The sequence below is a fragment of the Scyliorhinus canicula genome, chromosome 7 (assembly GCF_902713615.1).
Source record: "Scyliorhinus canicula chromosome 7, sScyCan1.1, whole genome shotgun sequence".
In the NCBI taxonomy this organism is placed as follows: Eukaryota; Metazoa; Chordata; class Chondrichthyes; order Carcharhiniformes; family Scyliorhinidae; genus Scyliorhinus; species Scyliorhinus canicula.
Window position 1 is genome coordinate 117,877,857 of NC_052152.1, and position 20,012 is coordinate 117,897,868.

General features: G+C 51.4%; 1 protein-coding gene across 4 annotated transcripts in view; it reads right to left on the minus strand.

Annotated features, from left to right (window-relative positions):
- The window catches only part of dgkh (diacylglycerol kinase, eta), a 656,851-nt gene that overhangs the window by 148,285 nt on the left and 488,554 nt on the right, over nt 1–20,012 (minus strand). For all 4 annotated transcript variants that reach the window (XM_038802770.1, XM_038802769.1, XM_038802768.1 and 1 more), the window contains 2 exons: nt 19,849–19,933; nt 14,892–14,983 (listed from right to left, as the gene is read on the minus strand). In XM_038802770.1, coding sequence (XP_038658698.1) covers nt 14,892–14,983; nt 19,849–19,933 — 177 coding nt within the window. The remainder of the gene's footprint in view (nt 1–14,891; nt 14,984–19,848; nt 19,934–20,012) is intronic.

Consider the following 20,012-nt stretch of genomic DNA (forward strand, 5'->3'; position numbering starts at 1 on the left):
AATAAACACAGCACTCATCACCTGCACTGTGGAACATCATTTCATTTAAAATTCTTCCTGGAAATCCAAGAACAAATTAGATGGCGGGGGAGTTTAATTGAGATTTATCAACTTGAAATGGCCTATCAATTTGTTCCTCATCTTCTCGCTAGTGCAATACTCTAGACCTAGCCACATTAATTATGTTAAACTCTCACCAATGTGCCCAAGTGGATCATTAACTTGTTTCATTCGTCAAAAGCATGAATTGCTTCATAATCTCGTGCCAATAGATTATTGTGTGAAGTAATTTCCTGAACGCACACAGTTAACTTCTACCCCCAAGGAACGACGAGAACATATTACAACAGCATAAATCTTCCTATTCCAGGTCAGTGGGGCTGTCTTGACTGTTCTGATTCAGTGAATTGCTTTTGGACCGTGTCCATCTGGTCTGTGTACCTCATTATTCATTATTCCTTCATTATTGAAGGAAATTATGTATTGCTTTCGTTAAATTATTTTGTTCCAAGGCCAGAGAAGCAAGCGCAGCTGAACTGAAGAAAACCTGGAATGTTGCCAGTTTATTTCTGAATGTAATGATTGAAACTGTGCAATGTCATGTTGATACCTTTTGAATATCAGAGCACACAAGTTATGCAAACCTGCATTTATGTAAATGTACTTTTGTGGCACAATGGGCGCGATTCTCCAGCCACGTTGCGCTCAAATGAGAGCACAACTCGGTCGGTGAATGCCGGGAGAGGCTTCCAGTGAGCCTCCCGACAGGCTTCGTGCCTCGAGATTCTCAGGATTCCCACGAGACGTGGAATCAGAACCTCGCCCCAAATGGGCGGGATCGAATGACGCTCGCGGACGTTGGTCATAAACCTACTTACGACCTACTCATGTGGGATCCACATTCCATTTGAATCCCTAGATTCTTCGGCCTCCCCAGGAAGGCTGCAGCCAGGCGCCGATCAGTGCTGGTCCACACAAACATGGGACCAGGCAGAATGGCACCCGGGGGATCTCCCAGGCCATCGGAGATCCCTGGGTGGTCAGGGTACGTGCAGGGTGGCCCCTTGGCCCTCCCCCTGGAACGTGGTCACCATGGCACTGCCCAGATGGCACCTTGGCACTGCTACCCTGGCACTGTGAAGCCAGCAGGAGCACTGCCTGGGTGTCAGGGTGGCAGTGCAAGGGTCAGGGGGCGAGGGGGGCAATGCTCATGAAATTAGGGTGAGGGGTGGGATTTGAAGGGTGGGGTAGTGCAGGGCAGGTTAGTAGGGACCTCCGGGTGATTGGGGGTCCAGGAAAGGAGGGTGCTGGAAGAGGGCTTGGGGGGGGCCTGAAGAGGGGAGACCCCCAGTGACCCCATAGTGGGGTGTCTCACTTGAGGGGTGTGGGATAGTGTCCATGTGTGTGGGGAGTGACATTGCCCATGGGTGAGGGGTGTGGGGGATCCACAAGCTCACCTCGGGGCATCCTTTCAAAATGGTGGCCCGATCGGAGGTCAACAACCAGTGCTAAAAAAAATTCTAATTGTGGGCTAAACCGATGAGAAACTCCCCAGGGCCCAAAAAAGTGCCTAAGTGTCATTGAATAGCGGTGGGGAACTCGGCAGCTGAGACGGCAAAAACCCGCCACAAATTAACTTAGAAATTTTTGGAGAGGATCGCGTCCAATGTTTTCATTTGCAAGCAGGTGGAAAGTGAATTCGGCTAGACTTTCTTTCAAGCAAGCAGAAAGCGGCCCGCTTTCAGACTTCTGCTTTGTTTGCCTCCCTCACAGTTAGGAGTTAAATTGTGAGGTCAGATTGTGCAGAATTGACTTGTATTCCCTTGTCCATAGAAGATTGAGGGGTGATCTAATTAAGGTGTTTAGGATGATCAAAGGATTTGTCAAGGTAGATGGACAGAAACTATTTCCCCTGCTGGGAGAGTCAGAACAAAGGAACCTTTAAATGAAAGCGAGGCCATTCAAATGGAATGTGACAAAACATTTCTTTTCACACAAAGGGGAGTTGAAATTCCAAACACTTCACCTCTAAGTTGTTAAGAATTGGAGGTGTCAACTGGAATTTTCAAAATTCAGTTTAATAGATTAGGAAGGATATCAAGGGGTATGAAGTTAAAATCCGGACCAATACAGTTTAACACAGGGTTCCCCAAACTTTGAGCTGCAGAACTAGTTACCTCCCAAGAGTGTCCAAATCTCCGGACGCCCGTTTTGGTCGTGAAATAGGTGCAAACAAAGAAATCAAATGTAAACAAGCTATATTTAGGGATATATTAGAAATTAGGAAGAAGCACAAAGTCACAAATACATTCGCCAGCTACAAGACCCTCTCCAATTAACCCCTAGCTAAGCCATCTTCCCAATGGCTCTTTAACATATTAGACATAGACATAGACTTCCGGTGGCGGCTATGAGAGAGTAAGTCGCACATTTGATGGCTCTCGCTCCGGTCTGACTTTAAGACCTTTTTCCCTGACTTTTTTGAACTTTTGAGCGCTGGAGTGAAAAGCAATAGCACTCTAGATCTGAACCATACAGAGTTGTATGGACTTAAGGAGCAGAAGGGAGCGAAAACAAGCGAAGAAGGGGCTGAACAGAGGTGGTGTGGAAGCTCAAGTGGGAGGAAAGATGGCCGATGAACGGACCACTGAAAGGACGGTCCAGGCAGCGCTGGACAACATGCTGCAGGTCGTGAAAGAGAGCTTCGTGGCACTGAAGCGGGATAATTTGGAACCTCTCCAGAAAGTGGTGGAGCGACTTGACCAGAGGCTGGATGCTCAGGATAAGAAGGTCCAGGCGCTGGAGAAGACAGTGGGAGAGCAGGCGGATTTCCAAACGGTAGCGGACGTGGAAATCAGTAAGTTGAAGGAGCAGCAAGCAAGGCTGATGGACAAGCTGGAGGACCTGGAAAATAGGTCTCGCCGGCAGAATCTGAGAATCATTGGGCTCCCGGAGGGGGCCAAGGGAGTGGATGCCACGGCATATGTGGCAGACATGCTGCAGAAGCTGGTGGGGGATGATTTCTTCCCGCGTCCGTTGGAGCTGGACAGGGCACACAGAGTGCAGGCGAGGCAGCCACGAGGGGGGGCCCCCGGGCGATGGTGGTCAGGTTCAGAGGGGGGGGGAGCAGGGTGCCCTCCAACTGGGCTGATCACCTGGAATTTTAGAGGATTAAACGGGCCGGTCAAGAGGACATGTGTGTTCGCGCACTTACGGGCTCTGAAGGCGAATGTAATGTTACTGCAGGAGACACATTTGAAAGTGGCGGACCAGATTAGATTACGGAAGGGCTGGGTTAGCCAGGTCTTCCATTCGGGGCTTGGCGCTAAGACCAGAGGGGTCGCGATCATGATTAACAAACGGGTTAAGTTTGAGGCGGATAGCACAGTTGCGGATGTGGGGGTTGATTTCTCATGGTTCGGGGCAAGCTTGAAGGGTGAAGGTGGTCCTAGTGAATGTTTACGCTCCAAACTGGGATGATGTAGATTTCATCAAAAGGCTGCTGGGGAAAATCCCCGACTTGGATTCGCACAAGTTGATTATGGGTGGGGACTTCAATACAGTCCTCAATCCCGACCTCGACCGGTCGTGCTCCAGAACGGGAACTGAGAGGGTTCATGGAACAAATGGGGGGGGTAGACCCCTGGAGAATCAGCCGGCCGGCAGGGAAGGAGTTCTCGTTCTAGTCACATGTTCACAAGGTTTATTCTCATATTGATTTCTTTATTATGAGTAGGCACGTTTTGGAGGGGGTGAGGGATACAGAATACTCGCCGATCACTATTTTGGACCATGCTCCACGTTGGGTCGACCTGGTGGTCTGCAAAGAAAGTTACCAGCGCCCACAATGGAGGTTAGAGGTGAGATTGTTGGCAGAGAGGATGTGTGAGAGAGTGGGGAAATGCATGCAGGACTACCTGCAGGTCAACGATACAGGGGAAGTCTCAGCAGCGGTGCTCTGGGAGGCGCTGAAGGCGGTGGTGAGAGGGGAACTGATCTCAATCTGAGCCCAGAGGGAAAGAACAGATAGGGCAGAGATGGACAGACTGGTGCAGGAGATGACACGGACGGATAGGGAATATGCGGACTCCCCGAGGGCAGAGCTACTTAGGGAACGACGGAGACTGCAGGCGGAGCTGGGAGCGCTATCCACTGGGAAGGCCGAAGAGCAACTCAGGAAGGCCAGGGGAAAGGCCGGTGCATGAGTATGGGGAGAAAGCCAGCAGAATGCTTGCACAGCAACTTAGGAAGAGGGAGGCAGCCAGGGAGATAGGGACCGTAGTGGACGGGGCAGGGAACCGGGTGGGAGACCCGGCAGGACTGAACAGGGTATTCAGGGACTTTTACAGCAAGCTGTATACCTCGGAACCCCCCACGGGGCCGGAGGGGATGAGGCGCTTCTTAGATGGGCTGACCTTCCCAAAGGTGGACAGGGGGATGGTAGAGGGGCTGGGAGCCCCGATTAGAGCTGAAGAAGTAATGGGGGGCCTGAAGGCCATGCAGTCAGGTAAAGCCCCGGGGCCGGACGGGTATCCAGTGGAGTTCTACAAAAAGTTTGCGGGTATACTGGGGCCGGTGCTGGTTAGGGTGTTTAACGAGGCGAGGGACAATGGGGTGTTACCCCCGACGATGTCGCAAGCCACCATCTCGCTGATATTAAAACGGGATAAGAGTCCGGAGGTCTATGGGTCCTATAGGCCAATCTCCCTGATTAATGTAAACGCTAAACTGCTGGCCAAGACCCTGGCTTCCAGAATCGAAGACTGCGTACCGGACGTGATTGTGGAGGACAAGGGCAGGCAGCTGGTAGCCAATCTAAGAAGGCTACTCAATGTGATTATGATGCCCCCGGAGGGCAGAGAGGTGGAGGTAGTGGTGGCAATGGATGCCAAAAAGGCTTTTGATCGGGTTGAGTGGAACTATTTATGGGAGGTGCTGGGATGGTTTGGGTTTGGAGAGGGCTTTGTGGACTGGGTTAAGCTGCTATATCAGGCCCCGGAGGCTAGTGTAAGGATGAACAGGACGACATCCGAGTATTTTAGACTACACCGCGAGACAAGACAGTGATGCCCCCTCTCTCCACTGCTGTTTGCGTTGGCCATAGCGGCAAGGGGATGGAAGGGAATGGTCAGGGAGGGGATAGAACACAAGGTCTCGCTCTACGCGGATGACCTGCTTTTGTATGTGTCAGATCCAGCGGCAGGGATAGGACGGGATTATGGAAATCCTAGAGGAGTTTGGCCGGTTTTCGGGCTGCAAGTTGAACATGGCAAAAAGCGAGATGTTTGTGGTGCAGGCGAGGGGTCAGGAGAATAGGCTGAGGGAGCTACCATTTAGGCTGGTTGGGGAAAGTTTTAGGTATCTAGGGATACAAGTGGCGCGCGACTGGGGTAAGATGCATAGGTTGATCTTGTCCAGGCTGGCGGAGCAAATGAGGAGCGTGTTTCGGAGGTGGGATGCACTCCCGCTGTCACTAGCGGGGAGAGTACAGACGGTGAAGATGACGATCCTCCCGAGATTCCGATTTATTTTTCAGTGTCTCCCTATTTTCATTTCGCGGTCCTTCTTCAAAAGAATGAATAAAATCATCCTGGGATTTGTTTGGGCGGGAAAGTCCCCGTGGGTAAAGAGGGAGATGCTGGAACGGAACCGTAGCGAGGGGGGACTGGCGTTGCCGAACCTCAGCAACTACTACTGGGCGGCTAAAATAGCCATGATAAGGAAATGGATGGTGGGCACGAGGTCGGTTTGGGAGCGGGTGGAGGCTGCTTCGTGCAGGGGCACCAGCTTGGCAGCCCTGGTCACGGCTCCCCTGCCGTTCCCGCCGGCCAGGTACTCCACCAGCCCTATAGTGATGGCCGCTCTGCGGATTTGGGGCCAATGGAGGAAGCATGCGGGGGAAGTGGGAGTGTCGGTCTGGTCCCCAATATGTGACAACCACCGATTTGTCCCGGGGAAGATGGATGGCGGGTTTCGAGCGTGGCGGAGGGCGGGGGTGGGAAGGATGGGCGACTTGTTCCTGGAAGGGAGCTTCACGAACATGAGGGCGCTGGAGGAGAAGTTCGGGCTGGCGAGGGGGAATGACTTTCGGTACTTGCAGGTGCGGGATTTCGTACGAAGACAGGTCCCGTCCTTTCCACGCTTTCCACCAAGGGAGATCCAGGACAGGGTAATTCCCAGGGGTGAGGTAGGAGCGGGGAGAGTTTTGGATATTTATAAGAAGCTTATGGGAGCGGAGGACACAGGGACCGAGGAACTGAAACTTAAGTGGGAGGAGGAGCTTGGTGGGGAGTTGGAGGGAGGCGTATGGGCAGACGCTCTGAGGAAGGTAAATGGAACCGCAACATGTGCCAGGCTCGGTCTGCTTCAATTCAAGGTGGTTCACCGGGCCCACACAACGGTGGCCCGGATGAGCAAATTCTTTGGGCTGGAGGACAAGTGTGCTAGATGTGGGGGAGGACCAGCGAACCATGTCCACATGTTCTGGGTGTGTCCAAAACTCAGGGGATACTGGCAGGGATTTGCGGACGTCATATCCCGGGTACTGAAAACAAGGGTGGCGATGAGTCCAGAGGTGGCGATTTTTGGGGTGTCGGAAGACCCGGGAGTACAGGAGGGGATAGAGGCCGACGTTGTGGCCTTTGCTTCCCTGATAGCCCGGCGACGGATACTGTTGGCCTGGAGGGACTCAAAGCCCCCAAAGACCGAAGTATGGCTGTCGGACATGGCAAGCTTTCTCGGCTTGGAAAAAATCAAGTTCGCCTTACGAGGATCACTATCGGGGTTCGCCCGGAGGTGGCAACCATTCATCGACTTCTTCGCGGGGAACTAGGCGTTTTTTTTGCGAGAGTGGTACTGTTATTTGCACTATGTTTTTTGTAATTGGTATCTGCACACGAATGCATATTGTCACTGTTTACAATGCCAAAAATACCTCAATAAAATTGTCTGTTAAAAAAAAAGACATAGAGACTTCCGGTTGCGGCTATGCGGAGCTAAGCCTTACGTTCGGCAGCTCCCGCCAGGAATGGACTTTTGGGCTCTTTTAAGGGCCCCCAGCGGTACTTGCTCGACAGTTCCCGACGTGGGAAGGTTTCTGCAGCGGATCCTCAGTGGTCTATGGTCTTGACCAGGAGTGGGGCCAGCAAAATAGCGGTGGCAGCGCCTAAGAAAAAGCGGGGGAAGAGAATCAAGATGGCGGCCGGCGGAGGCCTCGAGGAATGAAGGCAGTGGGCGCTGGTGCAGCAGGAGACTCTCCAGCGCTGTTTTCAGGAGCTAAAAGTGGAGCTGCTGGACTCGCTGAAGGCGAATACGGACAAGCTGCTGGCGACGCAGAGAGCCCAGGGGTGGAGATCCGGGAGCTTCCGACAACAAGCCACCGAAAGGGAGGATGAGGCCGCGGCCCTCGCGGTAAAGATGGAGATGCACGAGGCGCTCCACAAGAAGTGGCAGGAGTGTTTCGAGGAGATGGAGAACCGGTCGAGGCGGAAAAACTTGCGTTCCTGGGCCTCACGGAGGGGCTGGAGGGGTCAGACCTGGGGGCCTATGTGGTCGTTTTGTTGAACTCACTGATGGGAGCTGGGCTTTCCAGGGGCCCCTGGAGCTGGAGGGGCCCACAGGATACTGGCCAGGAGACCCAAGCCGAATGAGCAGCCACGGGCGGTGCTGGTGCGGTTCCACCGGTTCGTTGACCGAGAGTGCGTGCTTAGGTGGGCCAAGAAGGAGCGGAGCAGCAAGTGGGAGAACACGGTAGTGCGGATCTACCAGGACTGGAGTGCGGAGGTGGCTAAGCGGAGGGCCGGGTTTAACCGGACGAAGGCGGTGCTCCACAGAAAGAGTGTGAAGTTTGGCATGTTACAGCCGGCGCGTCTGTGGGTCACTTACAAGGACCGGCACTTTTAATTTGAGTCCCCGGAGGAGGCATGTGCCTTTGTGCGGGCCGAGAAGTTGGACTCTGACTGAGGGTCGGGGGTTTGTAAATAACTGTTGTTAACTTTTGGTGGGAAGGGTCTCCGTTTTATGCTGTTTCATGCTGTTTTAAGTTGGTTGTGTGTTGTTTCTAGGGCGGGTGGGGTGCTGTCATTTTTTACGTGGGCGGGGTAGGGCAGAGGGAAAGTGCGGGCTTTTTTTTACCATGCAAGAGCGGGAGGGTGAGGAGGAGGGTCTGCGGGAGGAGAAGTAGCCCCACGTTGGGAGGGGTCGGAGGTGTGGCGGGAGCTGCCGGGGTCAGCAGAAGTTAGCTGGCTCATGGGAGTGCTACGGAGGGAGTAACGCGGCTGGGAGGGGTCCTAGCCTTGGGGGGGCGGGGGGGGGGTGGTACCGGGTTGCTGCTGAAATGGCCAGGAAGGAGTTGGAGTATGCAGGGGGGGGCGGGGTGGGGGTTTGCCGCTGTGGGGAACGGGCCGAGCGGGGGGGCGCTGGCCTGGGGCGGGCAGGGGACGGGTTGTGGCTAGCCAGCAGGGGAGGGGGGCAGGGAGCCCTCTGATCCGGCTGATAACGTGGAATGTGGGGGGGCTGAATGGGCCGGTCAAACGGGCCCGGGTGTTTACACACCTGAAGGCAGACGTGGCTATGCTCCAGGAAACGCACCTGAAGGTGGCGGACCAGGTTAGACTGAGGAAGGGCTCGGTAGGCCAGCTGTTTCATTCGGGGCTGGATGCAAAAAATTGGGGGGTGGCGATTCTGGTGGGAAAAAGGGTGTCGCTTGAGGCGTCAAATGTGGTGGCTGACAGTGGAGGGAGGTATGTGATGGTGAGCGGCAAGTTGCAAGGGGAGCGGGTGGTGCTGGTGAATGTCTATGCCCAAAATTGGGACGATGCGGGGTTTATGCGGCGCGTGTTGGGTTGCATTCCGGATCTAGAGTCGGGGGGCCTGATACTTGGGGGGGGGGGGGGAGACTTTAACATGGTGCTGGATCCCCCATTGGATCAATCCATGTCCAGGACGGGCAGGAGGCCCGCGGCGGCTAAGGTGTTGAGGGGGTTTATGGACCAGATGGGAGGGGTGGATCCTTGGAGGTTCGCGAGGCTGAGGGCCAGGGAGTATTCATTTTTTTCCCACGTGCATAAAGCCTATTCCCGGATCGATTTTTTTGTCCCGAGCAGGGGGCTGGTTTCGAGGGTGGAGGATGCCGAGTATTCGGCCATAGTCATTTCAGACCATGCCCCGCACTGGGTAGACCTTGAGCCGGGCGAGGAGAGGGACCAGCTCCCGCTCTGGCGCCTGGAGGTGTGACTGCTGGCGGATGAGAAGGTGGGCGGGCGGGTTCGGGGGTGTATCAAGAGGTACTTAGAGGCCAATGATAATGGGGAGGTCCGGGTGGGGACGGTTTGGGAGGCATTGAAGGCGGTGGTTAGGGGGGAGTTGATTTTCATCCGAGCCCATAGGGAGAAGGGAGAGCAAAGAGAGAGGGAGAGGTTGGTGGGGGAGATGGTGAGGGTGGACAGGAGATACGCGGAGGTTCCGGAGGAGGGACTGTTGAGGGAGCGACGTAACCTTCAGGCCAAGTTCGACTTGCTGACCACCGGAAAGGCGGAAGCTCAGTGGAGGAAGGCACAGGGAGCGGTGTACGAATATGGGGAGAAGGCGAGTAGGATGCTGGCGCATCAGCTTCGTAAGCGCGACGCGGCCAGGGAGATTGGTGGAGTGATGGATAGGGGAGGCAATGTGGTGCGAAGGGGGGTGGACATTAATGGGGTCTTCAGGGACTTTTATGGGGAATTGTACCAGTCTGAATCCCCGGTGGAGGGGGGAGGAATGGGGCGCTTTTTGGACAGGCTGAGATTTCCGAAGGTGGAGGAGGGACAGGTGGAGGGGCTGGGAGCGCCGATTGAGCTGGAGGAGCTGGTTAAAGGGGCCGGCAGCATGCAGTCGGGGAAGGCGCCGGGGCCGGATGGGTTTCCGGTCGAATTTTACAAAATGTATACAGACCTGTTGGGCCCCCTGTTGGTTAGGACCTTTAACGAGGCGGGGGGGGGGGCGACTATTTCACGGGCGCTGATTTCCTTGATCCTTAAACGGGACAAGGACCCCCTGCAGTGTGGATCATATAGGCCGATCTCGTTGTTAAATGTGGATGCCAAGCTGTTGGCGAAGATCTTGGCCACAAGGATAGAAGACTGTGTACCGGGGGTCGTTCATGAGGACCAGAGGAGGTTTGTGAAGGGAAGGCAGCTGAACAGCAATATACATAGGCTTCTGAATGTTATAATGATGCCGGCGGTAGAAGTGGAGGCGGAGATAGTGGTAGCATTAGACGCGGAGAAGGCCTTTGATAGGGTTGAGTGAGTGTACTTGGGGGAGGTGCTGGAAAGGTTTGGGTTCAGGGAGGGGTTTGTCAGTTGGGTGAGGCTGTTATATGAGGCCCCAATGGCGAGCGTAGCCATGAATAGGAGATCGGAGTACCTCGATTGTACCGGGGGACGAGACAGGGGTGTCCCCTGTCCCCCTTGCTCTTTGCGTTGGCAATTGAGCCCCTGGCCATGACGTTGAGGGAGTCGAGGAATTGGAGGGGTCTGGTGCGGGGTGGGGAGGAGCACCGAGTGTCATTATACGCAGATGACTTGTTGCTATATGTGGCGGACCCAGTGGGGGGAATGCCAGAGGTGATGAAGATCCTTAGGGAATTTGGGGGCTTTTCAGGGTACAAGCTCAACCTGGGTAAGAGTGAGTTGTTCGTCGTGCACCCAGGGGATCAGGAAGAGGGGATTGGTAGGCTCCCACTGAAAAGGGCAGGGAGGAGCTTTCGGTACCTGGGAGTCCAGGTGGCTAGGAGCTGGGGGGCCCTTCACAAACTTAACCTCACCAGGCTGGTGGGGCAAATGGAGGAGGAGTTTAAAAGATGGGACATGTTGCCGCTGTCGCTCGCGGGCAGGGTGCAGTCCGTCAAGATGACAGTGCTCCCGAGGTTTTTGTTCCTGTTCCAGTGCCTCCCCATCCTTATCCCGAAAGCCTTTTTTAGGAGGGTCAACAGGAGTATTATGGGATTTGTATGGCGCACGGGACTCCGAGGGTGAGAAGGGTGCTTTTGGAGCGGAACAGGGATGGGGGGGGCTGGCGTTGCCCAACCTCTGTAGGTACTATTGGGCTGCCAACGCAGCGATGGTGCGTAAGTGGGTAATGGACGGGGCAGGGGCAGCATGGAAGAGGATGGAGATGGCGTCCTGCGTGGACACGAGCCTGGAGGCGCTGGTAACGGCGCCGTTGCCGCTCCCTCCAACGAGGTATACCACGATCCCGGTGGTGGCGGCTACCCTCAAAATTTGGGGGCAATGGAGAAGGCATAGGGGGGAGGTGGGGGGCTCGATGGAGTCCCCGATACGGGGGAACCACCGGTTTGTTCCAGGGAGCATCGATGGCGGGTTTCTTGGCTGGCACAGGGTAGGTATTAGGAGGTTGAGGGACCTGTTTGTGGATGGGAGGTTTGCGAGCGTGGGTGAGTTAGAGGGGAAGTTTGGGTTCCCCCCGGGGAACATGTTTAGGTGCATGCAGGTTACGGCGTTTGCCAGGCGGCAGGTGGAGGGGTTCCCTCTGCTGCCCCCACGTGGGGTACGGGACAGGGTGCTCTCGGGAGTGTGGGTTGGAGGGGGGAGGATTCCGGACGTGTACCACGTCATGCAGGAGATGGATGAGGCCTCGGTGGAGGAGTTGAAGGGTAAATGGGAAGAAGAGCTGGGTGACGAGATTGAGGGAAGGGAGAAATGTGTATATGTGTTTATTGAATATGCCGGGTGTTTATCTACCGTATATACTCGCGTAACATGCGACTTTTGAGCACCTAATTTGAAGCCTAAATTTCGGGGCTCGCATGATACACGAGTTACAAAAATCGCGGGTGTGAAATGCTGGCCAAGATAAGTCACATAGCATCCAGCTGGCTTTACTAGCGTCGTTCAGCCACTTGCCGTTTCCATTCATAAAAACATGAATGGAAACGTCAAGTGGCTGAACATCTTCCCATCAGAATACTACTCTTCAGATTTTGACCACAGCATTCTGATGGGAAGATGTTCAGCCACTTGACGTTTCCATTCATGTTTTTATGAATGGAAACGGCAAGTGGCTGAACAACGCTAGTAAAGCCAGCTGGAAAGCTGTTCGAATCGCGAACAGCTTTCACAGCAGAATCAACTCTGCAGAAACCACAAACAATGATACCATTTGGAAGTTTTAGTTTCCAAAATTAATTTCCAAAAAAGTCACTCGCATGATACATGAGTTATACCATAAAATCATGTTTTGGGGACGAAAAATTAGGGGTCGCATGATACGCGAGATCGAAGGATACGCGAGTATATACGGTATTTCTTCTTTTTGTAGTTACTTGGGGGGCGGGGGGTTTGGTTTTGAGGGGTATTGTGTTTTTCTTTTTGTTGTTGTTAATACTGTTTTCTTGTTGTTATTTTCTGTTTTTGATATGGTTTTGAAAATCTCAATAAAAATTATTTAAAAAAACAAAAAAAAGACATAGACCTAGACATAGAACATACAGTACAGAATGAGGCCATTCGGCCATCGTGTCTGCACCGACCCAATTAAGCCCACGCTTCCACCCTATCCCCATAACCCAATAACCCCTCCTAACCTTTTTGGTCACTAAGGGCAATTTATCATGGCCAATCCACCTAACCTGCACGTCTTTGGACTGTGGGAGGAAACTGGAGCACCCGGAAGAAACCCACGCAGACACAGGGAGGATGTGCAGACTCCGCACAGACAGTGACCCAGTGGGGACCCTGGGACCCTGGTGCTGTGAAGCCACAGTGCTATCCACTTGTGCTACCATGCTGCCCTAATCGGGTAATAATTAAAATGTTCTCAAGTTAAAATAATACATACATAGGCGAACGATGCTCAAAAGCTGATTCACAATCTCTCGCACCCACTCACCCCCCTCAATCACGCACCCATTAACGCCCCTCCCCCGTGCACCCATTCGCGGCCAGCTCCGTGCACCCACGCCTCCTCCTTGGCATACCCACTCCCCCCCTCGATCACATACCCACCGCCCCTCCACGACACACCCACTCTACCCTCCCTGGCACACCCACTCTTTCCCCTCTCCCTGGCGCACCCACTCCCCTCCCCCCCCCCACTCCTTGGTGCACCCATTCCCCCTCCCTGGCACACCCTCTCCCCCCTTTCCCTGGCGCACCCACTCCCCCTCCATGGCGCTCCCATTCACTCCTTCCTCGAACACCCACTCACCACACACAAACTCTCCCCTCCTCTCTCACACACACACACACACACACACACACACACACACACACACACACACACACACACACACACACACACACACACACGGACTCACCTCCCCCTCCCTCACGCGCTCACCTCCCCCTCCCTCACGGACTCACCTCCCCCTCCCTCACGCGCTCACCTCCCCCTCCCTCACGCGCTCACTTCCCCCTCCCTCACGGACCCACCTCCCCCTCCCTCACGCGCTCACCTCCCCCTCCCTCACGCGCTCACTTCCCCCTCCCTCACGCGCACACCTCCCCCCTCTCACACATACTCACCTCCCCCTCTCACACACACTCACCTCCCCCTCACACACACTCACTCTCTCACACACACACACAGCCGCCCCTCTCACACAAACACACACACCCCTCTCTCACACATCCACCCCACTCACGCACACACACCCCTCTCACACACACACACCCCTCTCTCACACACACACCCCTCTCTCACACACAAACACACCCACCCCTCTCACACATCCACCCCACTCACACACACCCACACGCCTCTCTCACAAACACACCCCTCTCTCACACACCCCTCTCTCACACATCCACCCCACTCACACACACACCCCCCTCACACACTTAGCCCCTCTTGCGCGCACACACACACACACATACCCGCTCTCTCTCACATGCTCACCCCCCTCTCTCATACACACTCATATCACTCTCTCACATATACTACACCACCCTGTCAAATCATCTCCCTCTCCAAGGCCTGGCCTCATCTTCACCCTCAGACACAAGCCTTTCTGAGGTCAGAACCTCCTTGCTCTCTCACATATGCCTCTCTGAGGCCTGACTGCAACCCCTCCCCCCCCCCCCCCCCCCCTCAACATACACTTCTCTGAGGTCTCTCACCACTTTCCAAGGTCCAAAACCTCCCTCTCGCTCTCTCACACACTTCACCAAAGCCTGAACCACCCCTCTCTCTCAGGCACACGCCTTTCCGAGGCATGAACTCCCTGCTCCCTCATATGCCCCTCCAAGACCTCTCACTGTTTCTCACCACGTCTTCTTTTGCTGCCGGCTCCATTCTCAGGATTAATCCTCACTGTTGGCCTGCGGCTTTTCTGCCCAGCAACAGCGAGATGGAAAAGTCAAACGGGTCAATCAGAGGAAAGCCTCTCGGATGACTGGATACTGAAAGGCTGACCCTTCATGGACTTCCAGGAGTCTGCAGATCGCAGTTTGGGAACGCCTGATCTAACGGATTGGTAGAACTGACCAGAGGGACCGAAAGACCTCTTCCTGTCCTCTGCTATGTTGGGAGGTAGGTTTCCTTCTCTTCCTGTGCACAGGCCTACTTGATCTTGGTGGTACAGTTAAAATTAGGGATTTGTCAGGCAACCATTGACCAAATAAATTAAATGCATGAACCTTGTTCACAGATACAGAAAGAACACAATGAGTCCCAGGAAGTGTGGATAAACAACAGATACACAAAAGATGAATAAATTGACCGTCTGTCCCACTCCAATCTGGTTCAAATAAAGAAACCTCACATGGCAACAGTATTGCCCCGCAGGGGTGTATTTCCTTTCAATCAGATAACATATCCAATGTGCAGATCATTTTTGATTATTTCCCTAGAATTACGTGGAAAGTCAGGAAGCTGACTGACAACTGACTTACTTGGCAGAAGATATTACAACAGAGTGTTGGTCAGAGTTGAGGATCTTGGTGAGGTGAGCAGCAACAGAATCCTCATAGGCTGATATCTGAAACTGAGAAGGAAAGGTTAGGCATCATGGTGCAGTGAAATGGTCAAAGATCTCGGACACCCAATCTTTGGTCATGCTGCATCATTAAGGAATAGAAACACAACTGATGCCTCATCTCCTACCTATTCCCACATCCACAATACTCTGCAGACATTGACTCAGTCATCTACTGTCCTCAGGACTTAGATAAAATTGCTGGAAATACTCAGCAGGTCAGACAGCATCTGTGGAGAGAAACAGTCAAGAACATTTCTTCAGAACTGAAAGGAGATAGAAACAAAATTGATTTTCAGCCAAGTGGCGGTGTTGTAAATAAATAATAACAAAGAAAAGTGCAGCACAGGAACAGGCCCTTCGGCCCTCCAAGCCTGTGCCGACCATGCTGCCCGTCTACACTAAAATCTTCTACATTTCCAGGGTCCGTATTCCTCTATTCCCATCCGATTCATGTATTTGTCAAGATGCCCCTTAAACGTCACTATTGTCCCTGCTTCCACCACCTCATCCGGCAGCGGGTTCCAGGCACCCACTACCCTCTGTGTAAAAAACTTACCTCGTACATCTCCTCTAAACCTTGCCCCTCGCACCTTAAACCTATGCCCCCAAGTAATTGACCCCTCTACCCTGGGAAAATGTCTCTGACTATTCACTCTGTCTATGCCCCTCATAATTTTGCAGACCTCTATCAGGTCGCCCCTCAAACTCCTTCGTTCCAGTCAGAACAAACCAAGTTTATTCAACCTCTACTCGTAGCTAATACCCTCCATACCAGGCAACATCCTGGTAAATCTCTTCTGCACCCTCTCTAAAGCCTCCACATCCTTCTGGTAGTGTGGCGACCAGAATTAAATGAACAACAACACCTCCTGCATGATAGTTCTCAATACCGGGGCCCCGCAAGGTTGCGTACTTAGCCCCCTACTATACTCCCTGTACACACATGACTGCATGGCAAAATTTGGTTCCAACTCCATCTACTAGTTGGATGACGACACGACCATAGTGGGCTGGAACTCGAATGATGACGAGTCAGAATACAGGAGGGAGATAGAGAACCTAGTGGAGTGGTGCAACGACAACAATCTATTGACAGTCAGAGAGATCTTGGTGTACAAGTCCACAGGTCATGAAAGGGGCATTGAGTCTAAAAGTTGGCAAGTCATGTTGCAGCTGTATAGAACCTTAGTTCGGCCTTATGACCGGTATGACAGGAGGATAAAAGTGTCGTGTGAACTCCCTGGATACCTCACATACACCTGTAGAATTGTCTTGAGGTGGTCATAAACCAGTTACATCTTCAATTAGTCATAAATAGTGGAAGAACAATGAGTCTGTGATAGGATAGATGGCAGGAGAGATTAAATAATCAAAGATTTCATGGTACAAATGCTAAAAGAGTGATAATGGGACAGGTACAGAAATAAAGGAGGTGTCCAGATGAGATGCGAATGGCTGGATAACAACCATCCAAGTATGTGCAGCACTATCACGTGCTAAATGGGATAGATTTCAAACACATCTAGTAACTCAAGACTGGACATCCATGAAGCGTGGTAGGACATCAGGAGCAACAGAATTGTATGAAACCACAAACTGTAACCTCATGGCTTGGCATACCTCGCATCTTACCATTACTATCAAGCCAGGGGCTGAACCCTGGTTCAATGATGAGTGCAGGAGAGCATTTCAGGAGCAACATCAGGCATACCAGAGAATGAAGTGTGAACCTGGTGAAGCTCTAACACAGGACTACTTGCATGTCAAACAGCATAAGCAGCAAGTGATAGAGCTAAGATATCCCACAACCAAAGGATCAGATCTAAACTCTGCAGTCCTGGCACATCGAGTCATGACTCGTGTGGACAATTAAACAACTCCCTGGAGGAGGAGGCTCCACAAATATCCCCATCCTCAATTATGCTGGAGTCCAGCACATGAGTGAAAAAGATAAGGCTGAAGTATTTACAATAATTTTCAGCCAGAAGTGCTGAGTGGATGACTCATCTTGGCCTCCTCCAGAGGTCCCTCGCATCACAGAAGCCAGTCTTCAGCCCATTAACCTCCCAGCTCACCTAATTACTGCCTCTGAACTTTAACTCTCAGGTCTTTCTGTCACGTGCTCCCTCTCTTGGACCACTCCTCTTTTTGTAAAAGACCAGAACAGTACCTCTGCCCTCACGTACCAGATTCCCAGAATTAAGCACTTGGCCTTGTTGCATCTGCATGCTACTTATTCATATGTGTCCGTTGAACTTGCTGTATTTATAAAAGCTGAAATTCCAGTGACCCGAGTCAGCCATTGCTTGCCAGAGAAACAATTTCTAACCAGTTACCCTATTAACTAACTGCAGCTACGTCTCAACAGGGAGCAGGTTTATCACTAAGATCACTGAAAGAAACTACAATTTACTGTTGCAGTTAAGTTAAATGCAAAATTCAGACTTGACTATATTTTGGAAAGGGATCAACCTTTACAATGCCCTCATTTAACAAATTCCCCAGAGTTAAACACTTGGCCTTTCTGCACTCCGCCTTAATGGATCCCCGTGCTTCTGTATATTTGCCAAACCTCTTCAGTTGAGGAAAAGCGTGAAGATTTCCAAAGTGGAGAAAGGTGGGATTTTTCCATCTCTTTATTCCTTGACTTTGCATTTAGATGCCTGCTTTCCAGCCATTCTGACACATACCTTGTCTGACACATCTTTTGTTTCTTTACTACAACATTCCCTTTGGCGTTTGTACCATGGAACCTTTTGCTTTTTAACCTCTCCTACCCCTACCCTATCAGTGCATGGCCTGCAGGGTGACCCTGACCATGGGGTATACCCACCTTTCTCAACAATGGAAGCCTTCACACCTTCATCATATTTCCAAGCTTCCATTCCCCTCAGCGATACTGCGGTTGTCATTTACAGCTCCCCGAGACCCATCTTTTGTTTTTTGATTCGCCCCATTACCATCCACATAGACCTCGTCACTTGATTTCTCCTGGCCTCCATTTTGTCACAGTCCTTCACTATTTGGTATTTGCCTAAAAGCTGTTAAACCCTCGAAAAATCTCCAGCTCTGATGAAAAGTCCAAAATGCTAACGGTGTTTCTCCCTCCACAGAAGTCGAGTTGTTTCGGTTTTGATTTCCGATTTCTAAAATCTTCAGTACTTTGCTTTACTCATGAATGTACTAAACACAGCTCCCTTGCAATCTAATCCCGACACATGAAGGTAACCTCATCTGGATCACTGGCAGCAGTAGGAAGGAGACAAAGGAATAACCACATGTAGTCAGGGCCAACAATTTTGTCAGAAGTTGACGAGTGGGTTGAACGACCCTCCTGTCCCTCCAGAAAATAGAATGTCAATGTAAATAACGTTCCACATCCATGCACTGACCATTTTATTAAGGCCAGTAAAAATGGGAGGCCATTGTTTGTACAACATATCGATTACTAGAAAATGCACAAGGCCAGGTGAAGCTTATGATCAGGCATTGCCGTAATGCTTTGCTTTGTAAATTCATCAGCAATGTTCAAGCAGAGGCAATCAACACAGACAGCTTGCCAGATTAATATTTGCACATCACACAGCACTATGTTTGCGTCCAAAATATTTGTAATAGTAAGCAAAAATATCAACATTATTCTCCAATAGAAATGTCATGTGAGAGTGCCTTTAAGACTTGGATGTTTAAGAAATGTACCTTTAAGAAATGAAACTGATCATATTCCTGAAGTGATGTCACAGGGGAGGTGCTGAGCTCACCTCTGCTTTTTGGGAGTTTTAGTTTCAGTTTGAAGAAAGCTTGGGTGTGGCTGTGAGCTGCATGGCTGGTGATCTCTGCCATGAAGGACTATCTTTTAATCCTTTGGTGGAATCGGAATTGTAAAAAGGTCGCAGTATTGAATATAAATCTAATGTGCTTCTGTTTGAAGGATTTGTTAAGTCTTTTGGATGTGTAAAGGAACAGTTTGCAGGATTAGGTAGTGTATTATTTTAGGGGTTATCTTTGAAGTAAGGGGTGTTAAGAGATCCAATGTTTATTTAAAAGGTTAATTTGAGTTCATGGAATAAACATTATTTTGTTTTAAAAACCATGTGTCCATAATGGTAATACTACACCTGGGGAACAAGCCATGTGCTTCAAAAGCAACAATCCATGAAAGGTGGGAGTGCTGGTTGAACTCCATGATACATTTTGGGGTTCTGAAATCACCTCTCCCATAACGGAAAACACATCTGCCAACTTTTGCATTTATACTTTACAATATCCATAGAATTCCTACAGTACAGCAGATGCCATTCGGCCCATCAAGTCATCACCGACCCGCTAAAAGAGCACTCTACCCAAGCTCACTCACCCACCTTATTCCAATAACCCCTTAACCTAACCGACACATCTTTGGACACGAAGGAACAATTTAGCATGACCAATACACCTAACTTGCCCATCTTTGGACTGTGGGAGAAAACCGGAGCACCCGGAGGAAACCCACATAGACACGGGGAGAACGTGCCAACTCAACACAGTCACCCAAGGTCGGAATTAAACCCGGGCCCCTGGCGCTGTGAGGCAGCAATGCTAACCACTGTGCAACTGTTGGGCCCTGTTTCAAAACCCCTTTTTTAAAAAACCTAGGCCACATTTTCCAAAGCTTCATTCCCTTTGTGGTCAGTAATAGATTTGCAGCACTTCTGATTTTTGGAACAAGTGGTAATGGAGCATGCAGTTGAATTTCTGGTCCCCCTTTCACAAGAGTAAGGCTCAAGGATGGGAATCTGGCCTTAGCAGATTCACTCTTTTGCAATCTGGCTGGGAGCAAAGTGAAGTCCTGTAACACAGTTTGCCTGCATTTCACAAATCTAAACACTCACTTGAGACTCCTCAGCATCCTCCTCTGGGGTCACTGCCAGGGCATGTTTTGGTGGTATTTTTATTTCATACGTCATAATACTCCATCTATGCAAAAACAAAAGCAGTTCTTATTCAATTACCATCTACTAACTAATATAACACAGGAGGCACAAGAATATACAAA